General features: G+C 37.2%; 1 protein-coding gene across 3 annotated transcripts in view; it reads right to left on the bottom strand.

Moving 5' to 3' along the window:
- The window catches only part of LOC143211396 (cGMP-dependent protein kinase, isozyme 2 forms cD4/T1/T3A/T3B-like), a 181119-nt gene that overhangs the window by 54047 nt on the left and 112672 nt on the right, over positions 1-14400 (bottom strand). Inside the window, exon 1 of one of the 3 annotated variants that reach the window (XM_076429042.1) lies at positions 8594-12173. The exons of the other annotated variants lie outside the window; for them this stretch is intronic. Coding sequence (XP_076285157.1) covers positions 8594-9041 — 448 coding nt within the window. The 5' untranslated portion in view covers positions 9042-12173. Of the gene's footprint in view, positions 1-8593; positions 12174-14400 lie in introns of those variants that run through there. 3 annotated transcript variants of the gene reach the window in all.

Genomic DNA, 14400 nt, shown 5'->3' with positions numbered 1-14400 from the left:
ACCTTGCTTCATCACTTCGTTTTATCTTTTCTCTGATTCTAATTCATTCTACTTCATTCTACTTGTTGAGTAACAGGTATTGAAATATTTTAGATTAATTGAGTATCAAATTTTATAGAAAAATGGAACCATGCTCCATTCTGTTTCTATTTTGTTCGTTTGTTAAACAACATCTACTCAAATATCTCGGAAAAGTTAAGTATTTATAGAAAAATTGAGCCTTGCTTTGTTCTGTTTCGACTTTTGTTAATTTGCTAAACAACATGCATTTAAATATTTTACATCTACTGAACATTAAATGTTACAGGTAAACTGTATAATGCGATTAAAAACTTGTTCGTTTTTGAAAATGATTTATATAAAATTTAAAATGGAGAGGAAACTCTAAATTAAAATATAAATTGGTAAGTTTATTGCGATTTATATAAAATTTAAAATTGAAGGAAAATTTTAAATTAAAATATAAATTATAAAATATAAATTTATTGTGATTTATATAAAATTTAAAATGGAGAGGAAACTAAATTAAAATATAAATTGGTATATTGTGATTTATATAAAATTTAAAATTGAGAGGAAATTCTAAATTAAAATATAAATTAGTAAGTTTATTGTAACTTACATAAAATTTAAAATTGAGAGGAAACTAAATTAAAATATAAATTGGTAAATTTATTGTGATTTATATAAAATTTAAAATTGAGAGGAAATTCTAAATTAAAATATAAATTAGTAAGTTTATTGTAACTTACATAAAATTTAAAATTGAGAGGAAACTCTAAATTAAAATATAAATTGATTTTATTATGATTTATTTAAATTTGAAGGAAAATTTTAAATTAAAATATAAATTAGTGCAAAATTTTTTATGTTTTCGTTTGAATAAAATTTAAAATATACATATAACTGCAAAAATGTTCCTATCACTGTGATAAACACAGAATAGTATATATTCGTACACATTGTTAAATAATTATTACAGCTAAATTGATATTCTGAATATCTTGTTTATCTGTAATATTGCGACCAATATCTATAAAAAAAAAAATTATTTGCACAGTAAACTAATTCTTCCAGCTTTTAAAAAACAATTAAGCCATCTGGTCCAATCTTAAAACAGTTGTTCGTTTTTGAAGGTTGTACGAATACTTTTTACGCTGACTGTATATCAGTTTAGTGTGGCCAAAAACTTCCTTTCGTCGGCCACTGAAAGTTCGAACAGAATTTCGTTCAAGCACAAAAGATAACTGTTCGTTTTGATCTTTGCGAAGAGGGCAGAATCAAGGTCGAATCTTTCCCTGCGCACCACAAAGGCGCGACGTCGACTTACAAAGACTTGTGAGCGTAAGATTCGACCCGGATACGGACACCGAGACTGCTGGCAAACCAGTCCTCGTGGATATGTACCATCTAATTGACGTTCACTGCCTACATGTATTGTATCTAATTTCACGATTAGACAACTTCCTCAAGAATCTGCGTGGAAACACGAAATGTGTGGACGTTCAGTTGTGCCTCAAGGCGAAACCTTAAGCACTATTATTTCGAGAGTCTTTCAAACAATACCAGTGATTTAAATAGATCGGGACACTCGTGTGCACCGTGAAATAATTCCTGCAGGCTTTGATGTCAATACTAAATGCAGTAAAACCAATCAGATATGTTTATTTTAACACTAGATCTACCACGCTGCCTCTGAAATTCCTACTTCATGTTACATTTTTTTTTTCGCGTGTAATATAATGAATAGACTGCGGATTTTATGCATTTATGACAAAAATGGACACGTGCAGTTTAAAACAGTGGACGAATTATGATACGAAGAGTTCATTTCAGCTTAAGGATGTTCTGGAGGTATATAAAAACGCAACAAAATTTTTGAAAATTTGACAAGATATAATTCTTAGTAAATTAATGCAATTACCAAAGTTTGGGTTCAATTCACTGCACCGTTTAAAAATTATAGCAACTTATAAAGTTTGCGCATTTTAACACGTCTTCTTATGGAGAATTCATAAAATTCCACTTCAAACCCTATTTAAACCTTGAAAAAACGCAACTAGAAACTCCAGTTTTTTTATATGTAGTAAAAATGATGTAATTAATTATGTTCAAAATTTATTAGGATTCACTAAACAGTTACAGAGCAAAAAAATTATAAACTATTACAAAACGTCTTTATCGTGTTGTTCCTCACTAACGTGGAAACGCGACAAGCGTAGACCACTGAATATAGCTACAGAGGGTACAGTATTCGCAAAAGTTTAATGCAAAATATACTCATGAATGGCTTTCATTGCCAATATATTGATGGATTTCGAATTTCTTGTACTTTTGTCTCCCATTGTACCTCCAGAACATCCTCAATAAGACAATTAAAATAGGATAGAAATTTCTGTTTGGCTCCTGTGTCTTGCAATCAATGGAAACATTTTCTATTTTGCATAAAGATCCGCAGTCTGATAATGAATTTTATTTTTGTTTTATTTATACAGAATCAAAATAATTTTGGCTGGTACTTCTCGAAGTGAAAAAGTATCCCATAATACGTTCCCCGAACCTGAAACCGTTAATTAGATACATATGTAGATAGATCTATCGATGTTTTTGTTAGGAAATGTTATCGTACCCTACGTCTTATCTGGCGCCAAAAGATAAACATAAACATTGCCGTGATGTAACGTAACATTGGCATCGATGCCGTTTCACGCGGTCATTGTGTATACATACCAGAGTTGGGCAAAAATTTAATCATCTATTGACGAATAAATTTCTACTTCAATCATTAATCGCAATTAACAATTAATCTCCTAGTTTAGTCGTTAAAAAATTGCGGTTAACGATTAAACACTTATTAATCGTTAATTGCGGTTAATGATTAATAGACTGCGGATTTTATGCATTTATAACAAAAATTGGTACGTTCAATTTAAGGCAGTGGACATATATTCAAAAAATTTAAGAACATCAACGTATGTATTAGTTTCAGTTCAATAAAATAATTAAAACAAGAAAGAAATTTTTATGTAACTTCTGTGTCTTGGAATCGACGTAGACATTTTTTATTCTGCATAAAGATCCGCAGTCTAATGATTAAATTTCTGCTTTAGTCGTTAATTGCGACCTTTCAATTGTAATCGTCAATCGGACAATTGATTAATGATTAACTGCTGAAATTTCGAAATGCAATACGAAATCAAAACTACATGAAGACTGAAAGACGTCATACTTCATAAAGATAAAATATGTAGTTTAAATGTTTATAAAATTGTCTCATTTCCTCTGCTAACATTTTCACGAAAAATTATAAGTGAAACTACTGTTCAGTTTTATTACAGTGTGTCCGGCACAGTATGATTTATTCTGTGTGCCTACTATGAATGCACAGACTTCGTGATTCAGTTATAAAGTTCGCCCGAATCCGTAATCTCGTGCATACTATCGGTATCTTTAAATCATTTTCCTGACGGAAGCAAATGAAGAGTATCGCCCGATCAAAATCTAGATTATTCTAGATTGAATACTGAAGCAGCCCATTCCCGCGGCCTATCTACAGATAAAGCGAAACTTGAATTAAACATCCGGCGATTACCATTCAGGAAAAGTTTCTTTATTCGCATCTGCAGTCGTAACATAAGTAAAAAGTCCACTTTCACATGGTAACACAGCAATGCGTAATGTTCTCGCCATTTCACATGAAAGAATTTAATGTTTCTGTTACGTGGCGTTCGGCGGTGGCGCAATAATAATATCTAATTTCCTTCGGCAGAAATCGACGGGAGTATAAAACAGAACTATAAGAAAACGAATCATAAATGTTTAATAACAAAGCTACTTATGCGGTTAGAAGCAAGCGCGTTCATTGTACAACGCTGAGAGAACAATGCAGTTGCCATACATAAAGAACTCACGGCAGTTTTTGAAACGGAGGAAGTCGGAGTTAGAAATTTATTTTCGAAATTTATGAAAACAGGAAATGTATGGAACAAACTCTAAATGCCGCATAAAGTGATACAGTAAAGCCTTGATGTAAGAAAAACCGTGCTGTTCTTGGCCCCTAAGAGGGGATATTTGCTTTCGTAGATCCTACGGTTTCCGTTTTCTTAGATCAAGGCGTTACTGTACTTCCTTTTTTAGTCATCCAAATTCACAGGAGTATACGAAATAAAAGACACACAATGTGGGACAGATGCCATACTTCTTCACGCCATTCAACCCAACGTGAACCATCTTTCTCGACGAATAATAATAGTCATGTGAATCGAAGTGGTAATATGTAGCGACTCACTCTGTATAGATTTCTACGTGAATAAATGAGTGAATAATGCAAAAGTGGAAAGTCAATATTCTGTTTGGTTTAACACCACATCTCGAGGGTTCAATCGTCATTAAATCAAATCATTGTTACTGTCTTTTATAGAACTTCTACTTAAAGTGGACAGGTCTCATCACAGTTTATTAAACAGCTGCACAAATCTTTCGAGCTCAGTTACAAAACTTAAATTGCTAACAACTAGATTGGGAATTGATACATTTGTAAAGAAAATCTGAAGACCGTATCGACCCTTTTCCTACAACTTAATAAATCTACTAAATAGTTACTGTGTTTTATGGAATTTTTACTTAAAGTGGAAAGGTCCATCACAGTTTATTAAACAGCTGCACCAATCTTTCGAGCCCTGTTACAAAACTTAAATTTTTGCGAACAACTAGATTGGGAATTGATGCATTTGTAAAGAAAATCTGAAAACCGTATCGACACCTTTCCTACAACTTAATAAATCTACTAAATAGTTACTGTTTTTTATGGAACTTTTACTTAAAGTGGAAAGGTCCATCACAGTTTATTAAACAGCTGCACAAATCTTTCGAGCCCAGTTACAAAACTTAAATTGCTAACAACTAGATTGGGAATTGATGCATTTGTAAAGAAAATCTGAAAACCGTATCGACACCTTTTCTACAACTTAATAAATCCACTAAATAGTTACTGTGTTTTATAGAACTTTTACTTAAAGTGGACAGGTCTCATCACAGTTTATTAAACAGCTGCACAAATCTTTCGAGCCCTGTTACAAAACTTAAATTGCTAACAACTAGATTGGGAATTGATGCATTTGTAAAGAAAATCTGAAGACCGTATCGACACCTTTTCTACAACTTAATAAATCCACTAAATAGTTACTGTGTTTTATAGAACTTTTACTTAAAGTGGACAGGTCCCATCACAGTTTATTAAACAGCTGCACAAATCTTTCGAACCTTGTTACAAAACTTAAATTTTTGCGAACAACTGGATTGGGAATTGATGCATTTGTAAAGAAAATCTGAAAACCGTATCAACACCTTTCCTACAACTTAATAAATCTACTAAAAAGAGAAATAAACTCCTATTTGGCTCCTGTGTCCTACATTGAGTGCAGCTAATTTTTATTTTGCATAAAGATCCGCAGTCCAAAAGAAAAAACGAAATAATAAACGTGTGAACGTGGGAGAATGTTTTCGTGAAAAAATGTACCTACTGTATCAGCTGGGGCACATATCGTATCTAGCCGAGATCCTTGTCGTTAACTATACATACATGTACACGCGATACGACGACGTGTTTCACGCGGTGCGGCGGAGAATCTTGAGAAAAATAAACAAGTTGAGACTGAGCCAGCCGCGAGTCAATTCCAGCCAAGATTATTCTATTTAGGTAAATACGTATTTTTGCATATTAAACGGCCGCGGTTAGCGGACCGTAGCAGCCAGAGATAAACGACTTAATGGAGCGCCAGTTGCGAAAACGTATTTCGCATCGAATCGGTGTTAGTAATTTAGCCCATCCGAACGGCACTTTGAATAATGGAAAATATGGAGTGGATATCGAACGGGCCTGCATATCGATCACCATGCTAGCGAAGAATGTGGGATATCCAGATGGGATGACCAGATTAAGACTTCTGTCCCCCCTCTACCTTCCCCTTCTACGACGCTATTCCCCCACGCTTCCGCCGCGGCCCGGTCACGTGACGCGTTTCATTTCTGTCGTGCACTCGAATCATATCGTTCATTCACAAGTGATATTTATTTTATTTAATGAAATTCAAAATATATTGAAATATTTATGGCCGGAAATAAATTATCTTTTAAAATGAAAATACTATTCTAAAATATTTTAATTATTATCTCTCTCAATAATATTAAACTTTTCCATAAAAATACTATTCTAAAATATTTTAACATCATCCCTTAATAATATTAAATTGTTTTATGAAAATATTTTATAATATCGAAATTTTTAAAATTTATTCTAAAAAAGTTTCCTCGAAAAGTGAAGCAAACTTTTACAGGACAGCCATTTGAAAATTATTTATTTTGCATACTGTGTGTGTGTATATTTCTGTATTTATTTTACTCCAAGTTTAAACTTGGATTCAAACAATGAATATGCTAATGTGTTTGAGTAAATATACTAATTAAATCAAATAGAGTAATAATAAATAACAATAGAATATAAAGAAGAATACAATCATTTAATCATTGTGATATCTAATTGATTGGAAGAATATTGATTAATATAGTAATTTGCCAAGTTCAGAACTTTTTTATTATACTCTTACACTTTTTTACTTTATTTCAAAGTGTAGATCATGCTTCGAATTATAGTATATCATAATCATTGTATGTATATTGACATACATAATGATTCCAGTAGTTACGAGAGAGTTAAAATTAAAGTCAATTGATTCATCAACATTAATACATATGCACAAGAAACTTTATAAAAACCTTAAAGACTGATGTTATACAGATTACAAGATAATTTTTTTATCACGTATGTCAATTTTACTCTACTGTATAGTTTTCGGTCGGTGGCCTTGGAAAATGAAAGAGTATGTCACATTTGATATTTCTTATCTCGGCATGACGTTTAATCGTCAAATATTTTGCACCAACATTATTGAGAAATTCAAGTGTATTATTGCCCTATAAGGAACTCGCGACTTCTTTGCAAATCAACATTAAACATCTGAACAGAGAACGTGATAACATATTATTTATAATATGTGTGGAGATTAAATATTTTCAAAATTTCTTTGTCACGTCACGTGGTAAACTAATTGTTCGAACGTCTAGGAAATGCACTTCACTTTCTACACAACTGGTTACATGAAACTTTACATCACTCCAACGTAAATAAATTTTAAATTCAATGAAATAACTACTTCAATGCAAAATAAATATTTGCTAGCGTGGTCGACGACTTTGTTTATGCTTGAAACACTAAATTTAAAGTTTTGAGATTGTAATTAACAAGTCAAACAAGTTTTAAAAGTGTCCTAATTAGAGGTGTGCGAGACCGAGACGGGACGGGAATTCCGGGACGGGAGTACGGGACATACTCCGTACAGTTTCAGAAATCCGGAAAAAATTCACCGGAAAACCGAATAACCCCGGGAAACCTGAATACCCCCGGGGAATCCCGAAAAATCCGGGAATTCCCGAATATTCACGCACACCTCTAGTCTAGTCTAGTACAGGGTGACGCAAAATGATGTTTCTGGTTTGAATTCTTCAGAACTTTTTCATTTCAACATTTTTTCAATTTTTTTCAGAATTTTGTAAACAAGGCTTCAAGAATTTAATATGGGAAGATACACAACAGATACTGCAAGGGAAACAATGGCTTTGTTACGAGACGTCTTTGACAAACGCATTATTTCGCGCAATAGTGACTTCAACTGGCCACCGCGTTCACCGGACTTAACCGCTCCCGACTGTTTTCTTTGGGCGTATTTGAAAGAGCGAGTGTACGTCAATAAGCCAGCGACCATTCCCCAATATTCGCAATGAAATGCGTGCAATAACACCTGAAATTTTGCGTAAAGTCATGGAAAATGTGTTGGAAATAGCACGAACGTGTCAAGCAGAAAATTGCCGCCATTGGCGAGATGTAATCTTTCACGTCTAGTTCAATAAAATTCCTCTTCTGTACACTATATTTTTTTCGAATATATATGTATTTTACTCTAAAATTAAAAAAGTTATGAAGAATTCAAACCAGAAACATCATTTTGCGCCACCCTGTATATTACTGTGGATTCACTGTGCAGTGGAATTCCATTTATACGGATTAAATTTTAGCAGTGCTATAGTCGAGGACTGTAGTATAGCAATGCCTAAACTGTAGCTTCAGTAGTCCCTAACTACAGCATAGCAGTTAACTGGTCAATTATAGTCAGTGGTGGGAGACAGATGGACTCCGATTACATATATGAATCAAAAAATATGAACCAAATTTGTATGAACCAAATTGTAGCAGTGCCTGGTAAACCGACCTCTGGCTAAGCGAAATTCTTTTATAAGAACGCGAACTCCAATGAAATCAGTGGTGGAAGACAGATGGACTCCTATCATATGAACCAACTTGTCTCCCGACAGGTTCATATAAATGGAGTTCCACTGTAGCTTCTCAACGAACGATCGCGGTGCTCTATAGACAGGAGACAGCTGTATGGAGATTTCAGGTTTTGCAATTTCTCCGGTCGGTTACGTCAACGATTCGCGCGAACGGTTGGCAAAAAGAAAACTGATGGCGGCGTGGTACCTTCGCGTATTTGTCGCCTCCGGACAGGCGGTGGGGCGCCGGTGCGTCGTCTCCTGGCGTAGGTGTGGACCGGTACGATCAGCCTCGGCCTCGGTATAAGGAATCCACCTTGATTATTGCCACTCTGATTCACCTCGGACTCGCTGTCGGTGGTGCCGGTGCTGCTCGACCTCCTCGACTCGGAATCCTCTCTAACTATAGAGGAGCTGACCCGGCCACCCTCGAGCACACCCTCCAATTGAGAGATCACCTCGGCGTAGGGTTGCCGGCACCTCTCTTCCTGCTCCCTGGTAACTTTGCTCCTCCCATTACCGGTCCAATTTACTCCGCACTCGCGCCAGCTGGCCTCATAAAGAAGCTCCATGGCTCTTCCCCTTGTTGCGTCAGGGTCCAACAAGAGTTCCGGGTCCTCTAGGACCGCGCGACCAGGATAACTCCTCACCTTCATCTTCGTTATCGAAATCCCTTTCCCGAAGAACTGTCACACTCGAAACCGCGAACACACACACACACACCGTCTCTCTAACAGTCCACCGAGGAGAGAGATTGTTGCTCAGGGACAATACCCAGCTGACTTTCATCGAACGAGCTGACCTTCGGCATGATTCACCGCGGTACCGGCCACTTTCTGTCGGTTTTTGCGCTTTTCACTCGCGCGGACATAAATTACACCGGACGCTTATTAATTATCAACCGGTGCAGCAGCCAGTCACGTTTGTATATCGCGAAGCCCCGGGGACACGGGGGCACGTTCCTCCCGCGGAAAGATTTACCGTGGGAACGTGAAATTCGAGAACCCGCCGCGGATCTGGCATCCATCCAGCCAGAAGATCGATGGATCACTCTCTTCCCGACCGCTTCCGTCTACGCCGAGCGAGACCGCACGGTTTAAATCTCGGGCCTGCTCCACGCGTGAATCACTGCGATGCGACGCGGATCCTGCAGACACGATCTTCTCGATCAGTTTATCAATTCGAACAAGAATTTCAGCGATCCTTCCAGTGTGTCATGCAATTTTTCCGTACACGGAGGGCCCGATTTTGCTGTTCTTAAAGCCAACCCAGTCGTGATTGGGCCAACGTAAATCGGTCTTTCAATTTGATCAAGAATTTCAGCGATTCTTCTAGTGTGTCTTGCAATATTTTTGTACACGGACCTGCGAGTCCTGTTATTCTTTATCTATCGATGGAGGGCCTATTTTTAGCCCCAGCCAGGTGTGAACAGTGATTTCGGCGATCCTTTCAGTGTGTCAATTCTGCTGTTCTTAAATCCGGGTTTTTACGAGAACAATGATCGATGGGGTAGCTAATTTTAGTTCTACCAAGATGTAAATCGTGATTAATCCTCAGACCGATCGAAAATCAGTCTCAACTTGAACAGGAATTTCAGTGATCCTCTATCTGTTGCATGCAAGGTACACAATCTATTGTTTCTGATCTGGCGGAGACATTGCAGACTTCTACGAACACAATAAATGGAGGACTTATTTTGAGATCGACGGCAGTGTGATCGATTCTAATCAGTCTCTAAATTTAAACAGGAATCCTCTACCCTCAATATAAGATGAAACAAACTCTTGTTTTCGAAGCGTTGAGTCAATATCAGACTCCCCCGCGAGAATAATAAATAATGGAGTACTTATTTCTAGCTCCAGTGCGAATTCGATCGATCCTGATCCTTTGGGGGTATCATTTATCTTTCTCACGTGAAAAGACACGAGCTCGACTGTTTTCGAACAGAATGGAGTACCTATTTTTAAATTCTCTTCGCTCTGGATCGTGATTCAGCCGATTCCTCGAGCTTGCGTTAGAAGATCGTTTTCTCAAAATCAATAACAATTTCAGTGATCCCTTCAACTTATCCTGTATCTCCCTCGCGTAAGAAACAAATCTAGTTGTTTCTAGAGCAACGAAATCCTTATTTCTAGATCATCTGCGGTGTAAATCCTTAGGTCAAACGGGACTTGGTTGCTATTACAAAGGAAAGTCGGCGTTTCGTTTGAAACAAGTTCTCCTGTGATTCTGTCAATGCGTCCCAGCATTCCTTGCGACCTAACACCGGTTCGAACACCAAGTCTCTCGCATTGTCAACAGATTTGGCACTCTTATAGATCCTCCGAGTTTCGTAGATGTTCACGCTGCCGAGTGGGAAATCGGCCGAGCGCGATCATAACGAACAAGAGAGCTAACTTGTTAGAGAGCTGGTCGGCCAGCGGTTAACAAAGGTCGGAATAATGGATCGATGGATCGATCGGTTGCGCAATGAAATCCAGTTGCGGAACAATGAGGCCCGGTTCCGTTTTCACTACGCGTTCCGATCACGCCGCTTCCGTTTCGCGAGGATCGATCGTCGTCGAGATCCGATATTGTATATGTACGACTGGCTTTCGAGTTGAGGACGCGAGGTTCGAAGGGACACTGATCCTCTCACAAAGGACAATGCCTGGGGATCCTGGCGTCGCGCAAACGAGGACACTACCAGGACCACTCCTTCGAGACTGACGCTCACTGACAGCGTTCACGACTGGTGAAAAGTACGCCCGCAAAGACCGTGCACGAGAAACTCCCTTCCCCGCGGACTGTCGAGCCCCCACTATGTCTGCTGTTAGCGAGAGAAAGGACAGCGGCTCTCAAACCGATCCTCCTGCAACCGGTGGAACCACTCCCACGTACGGAAAGTCTGTACACTGCTGGCGAAAAGTTTCCGACAGAGCTGGCCATTATATTCGAGTAACGATACAAATTTTATTCTCGTTCGTTCATTACTCGTGTCCAATCATTCATTCGTTTATTCGTCGTTCGTCGAATAGCGACACAAACAATCGCTTTTCATGAATGATCCAGAAATTCTTGATCGAATTTCCCGACAACAATCGAACAATGAAATATAATCTCAGATTTTTGACAATTTTCAATTTTTCACAGAACTGTGAAATGTTGAAGGGGATAGACTCGTTTCTAGGATTGCGAGGGTGAGGAATTCAAGATCAATCTAGGCTGCGATCGCCCTCGAAAGTCCTACTTTCTTGTCTACGAGGCGTAATTTGCATTATTCGGAAGCATACAGCTGCGTCTGCAACTATTTTCACAAAGCTGCGACAAATTACGCCTCGTAAACATAGAAATAGGACTACCTTAAGGGAGTAAACTCGTTTTTCCAGGTTTGCAAGGGTCCGGAATGCGCCTTCTCATTTCTCGATAATGCAAAGATGGGGTTTTTCAGTGGTCAAAAGGTCAAAAGTGCTAGATAAAAGATCGATGTAGTGCGCTATCGCTCTCAAAAGTCCTACTTTTTCGTCTACGAGACGTAATTTGCATTATTCGGAAGCATACAGCTGCGTCTGCAACTATTTTCACAAAGCTGCGACAAATTACGCCTCGTAAACATTGAAATAGGACTATCTGAAGGGAGTAGGCTCGTTTTTCCAGGTTTGCAAGGGTCGGGGATGCGCCTTCTCATTTCTCGATAATGCAAAGATGGGGTTTTTCAGTGGTCAAAAGGTCAAAAGTGCTAAATAAAAGATCGATCTGGGCGCTATCGCCCTCAAAAGTCCTACTTTTTCGTCTACGAGGCGTAATTTGCATTATTCGAAAGCATACAGCTGCGTCTGTAACTATTTTCACAAAGCTGCGACAAATTACGCCTCGTAAACATTGAAATAGGACTACCTTAAGGGAATAGACTCGTTTTTCCAGGTTTGCAAAGGTCCGGGATGCGCCTTCTCATTTCTCGATAATGCAAAGATGGGGTTTTTCAGTGGTCAAAAGGTCAAAAGTGCTAAATAAAAGATCGATCTGGGCGCTATCGCCCTCAAAAGTCCTACTTTTTCGTCTACGAGGCGTAATTTGCATTATTCGAAAGCATACAGCTGCGTCTGTAACTATTTTCACAAAGCTGCGACAAATTACGCCTCGTAAACATTGAAATAGTACTATCTTAAGGGAGTAGACTCGTTTTTCCAGGTTTGCAAGGGTCCGGGATGCGCCTTCTCATTTCTCGATAATGCAAAGATGGGGTTTTTCAGTGGTCAAAAGGTCAAAAGTGCTAAATAAAAGATCGATCTGGGCGCTATCGCCTGCAAAAGTCCTACTTTTTCGTCTACGAGGCGTAATTTGCATTATTCGGAAGCATACAGCTGCGTCTGCAACTATTTTCACAAAGCTGCGACAAATTACGCCTCGTAAACATAGAAATAGGACTACCTTAAGGGAGTAGGCTCGTTTTTCCAGGTTTGCAAGGGTCCGGAATGCGCCTTCTCATTTCTCGATAATGCAAAGATGGGGTTTTTCAGTGGTCAAAAGGTCAAAAGTGCTAGATAAAAGATCGATGTAGTGCGCTATCGCTCTCAAAAGTCCTACTTTTTCGTCTACGAGACGTAATTTGCATTATTCGGAAGCATACAGCTGCGAATGTAGCTATTTTGTAACAGCTACACGCTGCCTAATCGTAAAATGTCAATATGCATAATGCAAATTTAAATTATCATAGTTAAATTTTTTCTGTTTAAATCAAAAAATACATATTTGATTGCAGCATATTCATGGAAGTGGGACTTCAGACTATGCCCAGGTTACAAAGGGTTAATGCAGCAGAAGATTACACAGAAGTAACATGTTTATTATCCACTTCCTGCTTATGGTACCATCGGCAATAAAAAGTATTCGATCGTACAAACCGAATGTCTTTCTTCTTTGCTAGCTTTAAAAAATTAATTCCTTTTATGTATTACTCTTTTTACTTTCCCTTTGTGTCTTATAATTCCATGTTTCAAAGTACGATCTCAAAGATATAATCACATTTGTTTAGGATAAATTTATTTATTCTAGTTGAGGCAGTAGGTAGGTATACTTTTATGGATTAAAAACGTTCTGATATTTTTTACTTTAGAGAATTGTAATGGTTGATTTTATGCCTGTTCCGAAGATAAGTGGTTTTCAAGGTCCACTAACACTATAACTTCGGCAAATATTGTTTCTGCATAAAAAAAAGTACTTTAAAAATTGATAAATAAAGCCATTATGTACGATTTTTGAAAAAATTCCCAAGTTTCTTATCATTGGACTCCGGATTTTATGCGTTTATAACAAAAATGAGTGAGTGCAATTTAAATAAAAACGTGGTAAAAACAGTGGAAATATTAAAAGACTGAGAGTATTAATATATTATTTTCACCACATTAAAATTATTAATGAAGAATATTAAATATTTAGCTCCTGCGTCTTGCAATTGATGCACAAACTGTTTTTATTTTGATTAACGTCCGGAGTCTATACATATCATTCTTCCACGGGGACAATAATTATTTTCATGTGGAACGCGAAAAATATTTCTACTAGTAATAAAGATAAATATATGGCGGCTATCTTGCACAAAATTAAATATTAATGTAAAAACTAGAATATTGTTACAGAATATGGAAATCAAAGAAATCGCGAAGAACTAAAACAAAAATATTTTTCCTCCGTAAAACAAAATATTGTTTACATTATTAAATATGTATGTCGGCATCTAATCAATTACTAAACATTTAGGTATTGTGTATGAGCTATTATACCAATTTCAATATTAAAATATTCTAGGTCGGGAGAAATGTTTGATATTCATGTTAAACTTGCTCCGACTGCAAAGGGTTAGAATAGCCCCAAAACTCGTTCACCGCATTGATTAATAATTGATTATAATTTTATTAATTATGATGGTGGCAAAAAATTAAAAATGCAGAACAATTCTTCAGCTACGGCAGTGAAATGAAACTCGTGAAAACTCGGTTGGCACAGTAAAAATCATTTGTAAACATTCTTAGCCAA

This window comes from Lasioglossum baleicum, chromosome 8 (genome assembly GCF_051020765.1).
Source record: "Lasioglossum baleicum chromosome 8, iyLasBale1, whole genome shotgun sequence".
NCBI classification, from domain to species: Eukaryota; Metazoa; Arthropoda; class Insecta; order Hymenoptera; family Halictidae; genus Lasioglossum; species Lasioglossum baleicum.
Note: the sequence above shows the minus strand (reverse complement) of the source record. Positions and strands in the feature narration are given on the sequence as shown.